The 13,471-nt window shown below is 40.7% G+C and overlaps 1 protein-coding gene across 6 annotated transcripts in view; it reads left to right on the top strand.

The window, feature by feature from the left end:
• LOC133999045 (NACHT, LRR and PYD domains-containing protein 12-like) overlaps window positions 1-13,471 on the top strand; it is a 72,971-nt gene that overhangs the window by 21,065 nt on the left and 38,435 nt on the right. For 3 of the 6 annotated variants that reach the window (XM_062438158.1, XM_062438159.1, XM_062438160.1), the window contains exons 4-10: window positions 4,139-4,285; window positions 4,678-4,797; window positions 5,993-6,139; window positions 6,428-6,547; window positions 7,189-7,424; window positions 7,557-9,348; window positions 11,577-11,747. In XM_062438158.1, the coding sequence (XP_062294142.1) occupies window positions 4,139-4,285; window positions 4,678-4,797; window positions 5,993-6,139; window positions 6,428-6,547; window positions 7,189-7,424; window positions 7,557-9,348; window positions 11,577-11,747 (2,733 nt within the window). The remainder of the gene's footprint in view (window positions 1-4,138; window positions 4,286-4,677; window positions 4,798-5,992; window positions 6,140-6,427; window positions 6,548-7,188; window positions 7,425-7,556; window positions 9,349-11,576; window positions 11,748-13,471) is intronic. The other 3 variants (XM_062438161.1, XM_062438163.1, XM_062438162.1) reach the window with 3 other exon arrangements.

Below are 13,471 nucleotides of genomic sequence, written 5' to 3'. Positions count from 1 at the left end.
GATTTTACTTAAAGACAGGAGGTTTGATATGGGCCTGTAATAGCTCATTAGTGAAGTGTCTGGATTGTTCTTTAATAGTGTCTCGATGATGGCAGTTTTCAGGGTCTGTGGAAAGACACCTGAGAGAAGAGATGTGTTGACAGTCTGTAGAAAATCTGAGGCTGTGTAGTTAGAAACAATTTAGAAAAAGCTTGCAGACAGGATATCAAGGCAGCAGCAGGAGGAGGGTCTCAGATGTTTTATAATGCCATCAGTGTATGAATGTGTGTGAATGGGTGAATGAAATGTAGTGTAAAGCGCTTTGAGTGGTCGTAAAGACTAGAAAGGCGCTATATAAGTACAGTCCATTTACCATTTACCATTTAATACAATCAGATATAATTAGGTTGTAAACCAAAGCATAGAAGGAAGACATTTAAAGGAAAAATGATCTTCTGAATCATATTTAATTTACTGTTGCTAATTGATGTTAACATCAAGTCACAGGACTGCAGGAAGGTGTTTGGCAAAGTGACGAAGAAAGGAGAAACTACAATTTGAACTATCGTGTTGGTTCAGTTCTACCGCATGTAGAAAGTGAGGTGAAAGTTTAAAAACTGTTGTCTGTTATCTGTTATCAGGGATTTGGCAGACTTGACAATTCAAAGTTGGAAAACTGAAATGCAAAATTGAAATCATTACATCAAATGATCAAACTCAAAAATGTATTGAAGGTTGTAGAACTTTGAGCAAAATACTTTAAATTAACATTTTATGTTGGTTTTAAAACTTCTGCTTGAGTCAATTTACAGTATACAATAGAACTCTGCTTCCAGTCATACTTTGTGTTGTTACTTTAAACAGGTTTTAGTGGGCGTGGACCAGGTGAACTGATACGGAAGTACTCAGAGGAAGACTCCAGTTATATCACAGAAGCAAACACGACGCAGATCACAGCAGCAGAGAACCGACTGTAAACTGTGAGTATCCTGGTGTTTTAGTACAGATGTACTGGTGATTTATTAGTGATGATGTATTACTGGTGTAATTTCTGTTCTCTAACAATTTGTAAACTAAACTAAATGTATTTTAGCCAATAGCCTAATCGATTATCAATAGTTGCAGATTAATTATCTGTGGATCGACTAATTAATTTAATCAACTAATTGGTTCAGCTCTACTCCACTCTCACACTTTGTCTCTTCTGTATTACAGTACACATTATAGAAAATGACACCAGTGTCTGTGCAAAGTACAGCAACAATATTATCAGTTTTAATCCAACTGAAGCTCCCTGCGCTCTCTGGGGAAAAATTACACCAAACTGTCTTTAAGAAATATAGAAATGTGATAAATTACATTTTCCTTACGTGTTCTCAAAAACACGAAACTCTAGAAACACAAGATAAAAGGCGTCATATGTCCAAAGTCTTCTTATCAATTCGGCATCAATATAATCCATAAAGATTCACTTTATTAAACCAGACTTTGTTTTCCATGAGGACAACTGGTCCCAACAACGTTAATGATTATACAAGAAACTGTCCCATAAAGTAATAAATACTCACATGTGACTCCAGTAAGGGAGACGGGTGGGAAGCAGACAGGTTGGGTGAACGTCAGTACAGACGTCATTTCACAGTCAGCAGAGCAGAAGGAGGAAAACAAGTCTGAGGCAGGTGAGTGTTAATATCAGGACTGTAAATAATGATTATTTTTAAGTTTCATTGTTAATTGACCTTGTGCCTCACTAAGGCATTTTTGGCTTTTAATTTTTTATTTTCTTGATCCTTTGAGCTGTGTTCATACTCATGGCATCAAATTCTCCAAGGATATTTTGTTTAATATATATTTTCTTTATTTTAATCATTCACTTATAATAGGTCTATAATACACTGTATAAAATTGTAACTCTAAGATCCTTAGGGGCAAAAATGTCCCCATTGAAACCCATTATAACTACATTATTGAAATCCCTACCAAAAAAATGATTCTTTCATACATTACTGTGTTCTGGGCAGGCGGGGAGTTCTGGTCCTCTGAAATGAGGCCAACGCGGAAGTAACTTAAAACTGCATTCTATCAAAAGGCCACCAGGGGGCGACCGTTTTGGTGTCAAAAGGACTTCCGTCTCTATACAAGTCAATGGAGAATTCCCCAACTTCTCACTTGATTTCTAACCTCAGTAAACGTTTTCAAAACGTGTTTATGGTCTATATCGCTAGTTTAAAGCCTTCTTCAATGCAGTATGATGTTCATTTGGGACATTTTGGCCTCCCTGATTTTATATGTGATGATAAAGCAGGGTATGCATTAGGGCGTGGCTACGTGGTGATTGACAGGTTGATTGGTTCACAGGTTCAGGAGGGCGCCTCATGCTCCTCCTGATGCCCATATAAGTAGAATCCGTGTTTTTATTTTTCCCAGCATGCACCTGAAATTTTCAAGATGGCGCTGCTCAGATCCGATACTATTGGCCTCCGAGCAGCAGTCCACAAACCAATGGGTGACGTCACGGATGTTACGTCCATTTCTTATATACAGTCTATGGTTCTGGGCTCATTTTAGAGCCAGGGCTTCAATATTTTAGTTTTTTAGTTTTAGTTTAACATCATTTATCTGTATTAAGCTCTATGTGAGAATACAATGCAGTGTTCCCCAGTCCTGCTCGTCCTTTAAAGACCTTGTAAAGTGAATTCAGACATTTTCTTCTAAACACATTAGTCATTAATGTATTTCTAAAAAAAGTGTAAAAAAGCATTTCAACCATTTAGATTTGAATTGTGGAGCTAGGCTTCACAAACTGTGTTTCAAGATTTCTGTGTCTGGATTTAATGGGCGGGTCTGAAAATCACCGCTGCGTTACCACCCCTGCTGCTGTAGAAGTATAAATACATTCAACACACACACTACTACTACAGTCTAGTAGTGATGGGCAAACCGGCTCTTTTCAAAGATTCGGCTCTTTTGGCTCGGCTCCCTTAGAAGAGCCAGTTCTTACGGCTCCCAAACGGCTGTTCATTTAGTATCACTCTGAGCGTTCTATTTTAGCCTGATTTAGCAATTATGAATGGTTTGTGTATTGGTAAGCAAGTTTTCATTCAGTGTTTTCATAAAACCCTTATTTGTATGCATTTTTTTCATTAAAAAAAAATAAAGTAACTTTTGTTTAACATTTTAATCAAACCTTTAAACACCTGAAAAACCTTGAACTGAACACAGAACAACTGAACACATTGACATGCTTGCACTCACATCCTCCTGTCTCTGTCTCTGCTGTGTGTATCTGGCCTGTACCACTACACTCACTGTCTTTGGAGCGTCTGCCCCCCTTCCTTCTTTACATAATGGTATGATCCTAGTCTGTCCTCGCATGTGATTGGCTGAATGGTGTGCCCAACAAAATAAACTCCCGCCCCTGCCTGCATGGATTCTCAGCCAAACGGACTGCTGAACAGGAGGCTGAAGATTCGGCTCTCTCCGACGTGCATCGGCTCTTCTCGTTCACTACAAAGCATCGGCTCTTAGAGCCGGCTCGTTCGCGAACGACACATCACTACAGTCTACAGTTAGCCAGTTAGCTTAGCTAGCCGCCGAGTTAGCCACCGAGCTAGCCGCCGAGTTAGCTGCCGGGGTAGCAGCTGAGTTAGCAGCAGAAAGCTCTCAGACCTAGCGTCCATGTTTCTGGTAGAGGTGGTGACTTTGATTGACAGGTGACACTTGGTAGGGGGCGGGGCTTCAGCGAACTCGGCGGGAACTCCCACAGCGTTTGCCCCACTCCTTTCTATGCCTGGTGGATCTCTCTAACATTTTAGAGTGCCATTACCTTATTAATAGCATTTTAACCTAAACAAAAAAATGTGTCAAAATGTAACAAAGGTAAGGTAGCTTTAAATTTGACCACTGCTGGCCTCGGCATTCAGGTCGTGTTGTTAAAAATCCAAACATCTGACGACTGAAAACTTTTTACCAGACAAAACTAAAACATAAAATATTAAGGAGAAAAGTCTGTTTGTTGGATTTAAACCAGAGTCAAAGTTTCTCTTTGTGATGACGACACACATGGTTGTAGTTAGAGTCATGTAAACTAATAAGAAGCTACTAAGCTGAGAGGCAGGACTGGGTTTATTATACTGTGTATGTGTGTGTGTGTCTCCAGTGTTACTGGTTTACCTCTCAGTCTCCAGAAGATGAAGAAAGAGGAGGAAGAGGATGACGGAGTCTCCAGCTGTGTGTCTATGAAGAGTTACCGGTCTAAAGATGATGTTCCAGAGTTCAGTAATGAACCTGGACCCTCAGACTCAAAGTAAGAGACTGTTTCTACTGTTAACTACACACATCACTGACTGACAACACACACTCTACTACAACCATCTCCATCATTTATTAGTGAGAGTCTGAAGATCTTCTGCAGCAGATTCAGTCTATCTAAATATAAAGTGTGTTTATCAAAGCCGTGCAGCTCATAGAAATGTCTATAAATGATACAGTCAGACTACATGCATGCATCAGACTCTATTCAGATTAATTCAGTTTATACATGAAGTTCAAATATTTTTAATCTCACATCTGTTTTCATCTGTATACAAATAAAAATAACTGAAATATAAACAATACTGCTAATATGAAATGTTACATGTGTTTATATCTGCTCTTTACAAGAAGTAATGATGTATGTATCATATCTGTTGTTTCCAGACATCTGAACCACAGACAGAGAGCAGAGTCTGTAATATCCAGCTGTGTGTCTATGAAGAGTGACCAGTCTAAAGAGCATCCTCTAGTCTTCAGTAATGAACCTGGACCCTCAGACACAAAGTAAGAGACTGTTTCTACTGTAAACTGACCTGAAGATGATTCAGTGAGATGCTTTCATGAAGGTTGTAGTTTAGATATGAAGGAAAGAAATAATGAAGTAGCTTCCATTCAGCTGTAATTTACAACAGATCTTCATGTTAACCAGAGACAGAGACGGGGCTGGTATTGTTGTTTGATTTTCCAGTCAATAAATGTAAAGTAGCAGCAGGTAACCCAGGGTGATATTTACTAAGGATTTACTAACAAGTCAAACTGTGTCTGTCCTTATTTACTAAAGGCCTGCAGAAGCAGGTTTGTGCAGGTAAAATGGAAGCCATTGTTTGTAGATTAAAATGAATAATGGATCTTCAGAGTGAACCATAAAACCAAGGTGTTGAAAAGATGTCAGATTACTATGAAAAATGAGACTGCATTTAAAATGTTTTCAGTAAATAAGAGCAACTTGCTGACTTGTTTCCTATAACAGCTCAGTCCTGTGATTGTCAGCCTGATATCTCTAAATGTGTCCACTGCTGCCTCTGCAGTCAGGTCATGGAGTTAAAAATACAAACATCTGATGACTAAACACTTTAAACCAGATTAAAAGTAAAACATAAAAGTGTGTCATAAAACTTTGGCTTCAAACTGAATAAAATGTGAATGTGTGACAGAGCTTCAGTCTGACAGAGACACGCTGACGCAGGCGCTGTACAACTATAAATAAACTGTTAGAGAAAAATATTTCTTTACTATTTGGCATTTTAACAGCCTGCATGTCAGACTTTGTGTTCAAACATGTAGAGGATGAAAACTCTTCACGCAAATAATGATTACTGTTATTATTGATCAATCTGATGATTATTTTTAAGTTTCATTGTTTAATTGATGAAACTGTCAGAAAAATATGAAATCACACAGTTTCACTTTTTCAAAAGTAGTTTCCTGTTGTTCTTTTCCTGGTTTGTGCGTCCTCACAGTGATGTAACGTGACTCACTGCTGCCTCTAAATAGAGAGAAGTCACAGTTAAGAAGCACACACATGTTTATCTGAAGTCTGTTTGTTGGATTTAAACCAGAGTCAAAGTTTCTCTTTGTGATGACTAGAAAACACACATGGTTGTAGTTAAAGTCATGTAAACTAATAAGAAGCTACTAGGTTGAGAGTCAGGACTGGGTTTATTATACTGTGTGTGTGTGTGTGTGTGTGTGTCTGCAGTGTTACTGGTTTACCTCTCAGACTCCAGAAGATGAAGGAAGAGGAGGAAGAGGAGGACGGAGTATCCAGCTGTGTGTCTATGAAGAGTTACCGGTCTAAAGATGATGTTCCAGACTTCAGTAATGAACCTGGACCCTCAGACACAAAGTAAGAGACTGTTTCTACTGTAAACTACAAACATCACTGACTGACAACACACACTCTACTACAACCATCTCCATCATTTATTAGTGAGTCTGAAGTTTATACATGAAGAAGTTCAAATCTCCATATGCTCACATCTGTTTTCAGCTGTATACAAATAAAAAATAACTGAAATATAAACAAAATGAGCTGTTGTGATGAACTAAATAGTGCTAATATGACATGTTACATGTGTTTATATCTGCTCTTTACAAGAATTAATGATGTATGTATCATATCTGTTGTTTCCAGACATCAGAACCACAGACAGAGAGCAGAGTCTGTAATATCCAGCTGTGTGTCTATGAAGAGTGACCGGTCCATTGAGCATCCTCTAGTCTTCAGTAATGAACCTGGACCCTCAGACACAAAGTAAGAGACTGTTTCTACTGTAAACTGACCTGAAGATGATTCAGTGAGATGCTTTCATGAAGGTTGTAGTGTAGATATGAAGGAAAGAAATAATGAAGTAGCTTCCATTCAGCTGTAATCTACAACAGATCTTCATGTTCATGTGAACCAGAGACAGAGACAGGGCTGGTATTGCTGTTTGATCTTCCAGTCAATAAATGTAAAGTAGCAGCAGGTAACCCAGGGTGATATTTACTAACAAGTCAAACTGTGTCTGTCCTTATTTACTAAAGGACTGCAGCAGCAGGTACAATGTTTGGTCTCATGTAATACAGACTGTGTCTTAACGTGTTCCTGTTCAAAGACACTAAATATGGGAGGAGGTCATGTAAATGTATAGAAACATCCTAGCTTGCAGCTTCTTCTCTGCCTTTGCTGGCATATTGTTGTGTCTGTTTAAGTACTTTTGAACTCTGGTAATTTATGTATATAATATTTTATTCAAATTGAATGTGTTGAATCTCAGAGCCTGAAGAGCAAGAACAGTCTAATTACTGACAGTCTGGACTGTTTATGTGGGGAAAAAGCTGCATGCAGCTTGTGAGCTGTCGGTTGGCCTCCACTAATGTCATGTGTCATAAAGAATGTGTTCATGTCCATAGAGAGAGGAAGGGGAGGGCTGTTTCTGTGGAGGAGCAGCTGTCCTGCTGTTCTTTGTGTCAGGACATCCTGAAGGATCCAGTCTCTACCAGCTGTGGACACTGGTTCTGCAGACAATGCATCGCCTCATACTGGGACCAGTCTGCTTCATCAGGAGACTCCTCATGTCTCCAGTGTGGAAAAAGATCCAGAACCAGATCTGGACTGCAGACAGACAGTCAGACCAGCACTGTACAAAGTAAGACTGATGATCTGTCTGCTGATGTCATCATCTCTGTAAACAGGACATGAATCTACCTCCTCTATCCTACTAAACATTAACAGTCAGACACATTTCTTTTTAATTCCACAATTTTTTCTTCTCTTTCAGCAGAAAGTGGTCTGCTGGAGCTTTTAGATGAACATCAGAACAGTCTGAGTACAAGATGTGAATGTGTGACTCAAGGAACTGATGAAGCAGGAAGTGAAATCCAACTCAACAGCATCTTCACTGAGCTTCACATCACAGAGGGACTGAGTGAAGAGGGTAATACCCAACATGAGATGAGGCAGCTTGAAACAGCTTCCAAGATGGAGACCCTCCATGACGCTCCAGTCAAGTGTCAGGACATCTTTAAAGTCTTACCTGACCAACAGAAACACATCAGAGCCGTTCTGACTAATGGCGTCGCTGGCGTTGGAAAAACCTTCTCAGTGCAGAAGTTCACTCTGGACTGGGCACAGCGCTCCGAAAACCAAGATATCAGTCTGCTGATTCTGTTCTCGTTCAGGGCACTGAACTTGATCAAAGATGAGCAGTACAGTCTGATCATGCTGATCCATGTTTTCTATCCAACTTTACAGAAGCTCACAGCAGAGAAGCTCGCTGTCTGTAAAGTTCTGTTCATCTTTGACGGCCTGGATGAAAGCAGACTTTCACTGGATTTCAACACCAGTGAAGTCGTGACTGATGTCACACAGAAGACATCAGTCAGCGTGCTGTTGACAAACCTCATCAAGGGGAATCTGCTTCCCTTGGCTCTCATCTGGATAACTTCCCGACCTGCAGCAGCCAATCAGATCCCTCCTTCATGTGTGGACAGGGTAACAGAAGTACGAGGCTTCACTGATGCCCAGAAGGAGGAGTACTTCAGGAGGAGATTCAGTGATGAAGAGCAGTCCAGCACAATCATCTCACACATCAAGACATCGAGGAGCCTCCACATCATGTGTCACATCCCAGTCTTCTGCTGGATCACTGCTACAGTTCTGGACCACATGTTGACTACAGACCAGAGAGGAGAGCTGCCCAAGACCCTGACTGACATGTACTCACACTTCCTGCTGGTTCAGACAAAGAGGAAGAAGAACAAGTATGATGGGGGACACGAGACGAGTCCACAGGAGCTGACAGAGGCTGACAGGAAACTTCTTCTGAAGCTGGGGAAGGTGGCTTTTGAACAACTGCAGGAAGGAAACATCATGTTCTACCAAGAAGACCTGAAGCAGTGTGGTCTTGATGTCACAGAGGCTGCAGTGTTATCAGGATTTTGTACACAGATCTTCAAAACAGAGAATGTGATCTTCCAGAAAACAGTCTACAGCTTTGTTCATCTGAGCGTTCAGGAGTTTCTGGCTGCAGTCTACATGTACCACTGTTACACCAGCAGAAACACAAAGGTACTGAAGGACTTCCTGGGAGAAGACTACATTTACTCATCTCTGGATGACTTCCTGAAGAGAGCTATGGAGAAATCTCTCCAAAATAAAAATGGCCACCTGGATCTGTTTGTCCGCTTCCTTCATGGCCTCTCTCTAGAGTCCAACCAGAGTGTCTTAGGAGGCCTGCTGGGTCAGACAGACAACAGTCCAAAAACCATCCAGAGAGTCACCAACAATCTGAAGGAGATGAACAGTGAGTTTATCTCTCCTGACAGAAGCATCAACAAATTTCACTGTCTGATGGAGATGAACGACCGCTCAGTGCATCAGGAGATCCAAGAGTTCCTGAAGTCAGAGAACAGATCAGAGAAGGAACTCTCTGTGATCCACTGCTCAGCTCTGGCCTACATGCTGCAGATGTCAGAGGAGGTTCTGGATGAGTTGGACCTGGAGAAGTACAACACATCAGTGGAGGGACGACAGAGACTGATCCCAGCTGTGAGGAACTGCAGAAAGGCTCGGTAAGTCCAGATGTGATTAACATTATAAATCAGTGTAGATTAGTAGTTTAGTTCTTCAAATATAAATAATATATTGGGTCATATATTGAGAATGTTGGATTTCTTTAAATTAAATTAAAGGGTACGGTCTAGACCTGCTCTATGTAAAAAGTGTATTGAGGTAACTTTGTAAACATTCTTATTATTGTTAAAATAGTGCTCTACTTGTTTGTAACTGAAATAGCTTAAGTTATATTTAGTCTCAGATGTTGCGAGTGCAAAAAAATTCAGATTTTTCAGTTGGTTGTTTATGGCTGTTAAGTTAATGAATACAGGTCTTCTATTTATTTCTAGTAATTATTGTATTTCACAGGGTTTTTTCCGTCTACTTCTCTCTCTATGGGTGTTGTAGGCATCATTCAAACCTGGTAGAACAAATGAAGGACTTTAGAGGTTGTTGTTGAGGTTTAATTACAGCAGCATTTTATCATAACATATATCAGTATTTTACAGTTATCAGTGAATAGGGCTGCAACTAACAAATATTTTGATAGTTGACTAGTCATCGATTATTGAAACAATAAATCGACTAATCCGATCAGTGGTGGTTGTAGCTTGTAAGGCGCCCCAGACGAACTCTCCTTCAGCCCCCCCATATATATAGATAGATAGATAGAAATAACAACCATAAATACCGAAATGATATACATATAAAGAAGCTTTATTGTCATTGCACACAAGATACAATGAAATTTCAATTACAATCATGAATACAAAAAATGGAATACAAGGAATCGAAACAATTCTTGTATATACATATAAGTGAGTTATTTTAATTATTACTAATTATAACTATATATTGTAATGTCTAATTCCTGAGTTTATAGTTTCCTGTTTTATTTTGGTCACATTTGTCTCTCATTTTAGATCTTCACTTCCTGCCCTTGTGTGTGATTACCTGCCCCACCCTGATTGTTGTCACCTGTGTTGCATTATCCCACCTTCCCTTGTGTGTTAAATCTGTGTGCTTCCCTTTTTCTCTGCCATTTCGTCTCATCAGTTCCTGTGAGCGTCCCAGTCCTATCTTGTCTTTGGCCCTGCTTTGTTTTTGACTTTGTGCTTTATTAAGCTACTTGGAATTTGGAACTGTGAGTCTTGCTCTTGAGTCCTACTGTCAGTCACTACACATATTGCTAATAAAAGTAAACTTCACAAATCCTATATCACACAAACTCTCCTCTTATGGGGATGCTATCTCAACCTAATTCAACAAAAACATGAATAGAGACTGTGGGGTAAGGGTTTTTTTAACATAAGGATTGCAGTCAAGTCCAGAATTATTGGATTATCTGATAAACAGACACACAGCTGCATTGGCATAACACTGGTATTGAACAAAATGATGTCATTTTAAAAAGTGATTTTCTTTCATTGTAGTCTTTAGCCACATAGGCTATATAAAAACTGCTCCAAACTCATTTTTTACAGGCCTAAAAAGTAGCTTAGCCTAGGCCTACTAGTTAAACAATTAATAGCCTAATAACGAAATCAGAATGCTGCCCGCTGACTCACTTTTCATGTTTGTGAGTGGTGGCTTCACATTTACAGTCCGTCCCTGCCCATATCTGATTTGTCTCTGACCAAATGAACAGCATAAGTCGCATTGAAACTGACATTTCCAAATCCGATTCAGGCCAATTTCAAATGTGGTACTGAATTGGATACATATTTGATTTTTTTGAATGTGACCGCAATCTAAACAGTCAGGTCGCATTTAATGCAACTTTGACGTTATTCTGGAGCAACACACAGCAACACACAGCTAATGCTCCGCAAAAGACATCATTAAAGTATTAATTTTCTTTCTCCTCTTCCTCCTTTTTAATATCACCCGCTCACAAATGTGCCGGCTGCCGCCACACACTGTTTTTAACATTAGACCATGAATGAGACTACCAGTAACTTCACCGTGCAGGTCACTTCAGGAGGCCACATTTAAAAGTGTAATATGAACAGCCAAACAAAAAATCGGATTTGAGCAATAAATCGGAATTGAGCATTAAGGCCTGGGGTTGAACATAGCCTGAGAGTCAAGACTCAACCTACTGCTGCTCCTCTCCTACTTCTGACTGAGATCTCAGCAGGTGAAAGCTGTTAGTTCATAAACTAGCACTGTAACAAGGTAAACTGATCCACATGGTGACATTATATCTCTTTCATGATATGTTGTAATATATGTATCATTACAGACTTCCTCGCTGTTATCTGACAAAGACTCACTATGGAGTTTTGGCCTCAGCTCTGAAGGCCAACCCCCATCTGACAGATCTGGACCTGAGCTACAACTACCTGAATGATTCAGACATGAAGCTTCTGTGTGCTGGACTGGAGAGTCCAAACTGTAAACTGGAGACTTTGAGGTCAGTTCACTGACTGCAACTTTGCTAGATTTGTTTCTATGTATTTAGTTAAAATCCATCACTGAAGTTTCAGATGTTTGGTTCATAGATTTTCAGGATTTGCTTTTAGCTCAAATTAAATTTTTTCGGGAATTTAAAATCCACAGTATTGTTCTGTGTAAAAATGACTTCCACAGTTTAACCCTTGTAGAGCCTTGCAGACCACATCTTCTCAAGCTGTATATGGCAACAGCAGGTGAACCTTAAAGCAGTAGAACATCTGTTCTATATCCGCAGCCACCACCACAGGTTCCTTACGGAAGCGAGTGAGCACCCTCTAGAGTGTGTTATTCAGGTCAGGGCCACTCAACAGAACGTCGTTAAGGGCTTGCACAAATGATAAACTCCAAAGATTGGTAAGTACCAGCACTCTTGTTCCCCTCTGAGTGTTGGGGCTGGTTCAGGATGACCTGTCTCGAAGATCTTCTGCATGAAGGCAACCACATGTTCTTTCATGTCTGGCTTTTTCTTAAGCATGTCTCCTAACGTTGAAAGACGCTTGACTGCTTGCGTTCTGTTGTTAGGAAGTCTGCCCCTTGGTTCCTTGAAGGGTAGTGGCGCCACCCAACTGTTTGAGTCATCCAGTAAGACCTCCCTGTCCATTATTTCCAGAAAGGCTTTGTCTTCCACAGACATGGCAGGCTTGTCATCATGTGGTGTTTGCTGGAAGACTCCTTCACCATGGCTATCTTTTTCATCAAACAGGTCTTTTGGTTCGTTAGCCATTGGAAAGTGATGGCGTTGAACTGGTGCATCAGGCTTCTCTTTGATGTGGAGTTAGTGCAAGGGCCAAACAGAGACGTACGTCCGTTACTCAGCACATGAGTTCGGTAGACATTGGCACAATCCGATTTGTGGGCTCTTCCAAGACAGACCTCTCCTACAATCACCCAGCCCAAGTTGAGGCGCTGGGCGTAGGGAGCGTTGTGGGGTCCATTGCATTGATCTCAAACCTTGTGTGCCCATGGTATGTCTCGGCCAAGCAAGATGAGGATGGATGCCGAGGGGTCTAGAGCTGGGATTCTGTCCACGACCTGCTGAAAGTGTTTGTAATGTCTGGTGATCTCAGGTGTGGGGATTTCCGACATGTCATCTGAGAGCATGTCACATTCAATTACAGTGGGGAGTGGAATGTGAGTTTAACCATTTAGTGACTCCATGATGAAATTATTAGCTTGCCGCCCCGTAGTTAGAATGACTCCCGCTGTGCCCTCTTTAATTCCAAAGAGTTCAAAGAACTCTGTTCTTGCCAGGGATTTTTGCTCTGCTCATCAAGAACAACATAAGCTTTGACCGCTCTCTCTCTCTGGCCTGCTGGATAAATTCTGACGAGGCAGATTTTGGAGCATGATCTCTGTAGTCCCACAGATTCATTTTGATGTGACAGTTTGAGGAGCTCCTTCCTCTTGCTTCCCGCCTTGATCCCTCGTGGTTGCAGAGGTCTCAGTTATCCAAGGAGCTGGCACTTGATGTGGTGCCGTAGCATGACCATTTGCTCTTGCATTCTCTGAACTGAACATTTTTCCCACAGTCTTTGGCTAGGTGACTTGTTGATGAGCAGCACCTATAGCAAATATTCTTCTCTCTAAGGTAGGCTTTCCTTCATCCAAAGGGACGGATCCTGACTGTTATTTGTGCCGATGGTTCAAACAGCAGCTCAGAGTATCCACCCTTCTTGGACTCCT

The sequence above is a fragment of the Scomber scombrus genome, chromosome 18 (genome assembly GCF_963691925.1).
Source record: "Scomber scombrus chromosome 18, fScoSco1.1, whole genome shotgun sequence".
Lineage (NCBI taxonomy): Eukaryota > Metazoa > Chordata > Actinopteri > Scombriformes > Scombridae > Scomber > Scomber scombrus.
This window is presented reverse-complemented; position numbering and strand designations above follow the sequence as displayed.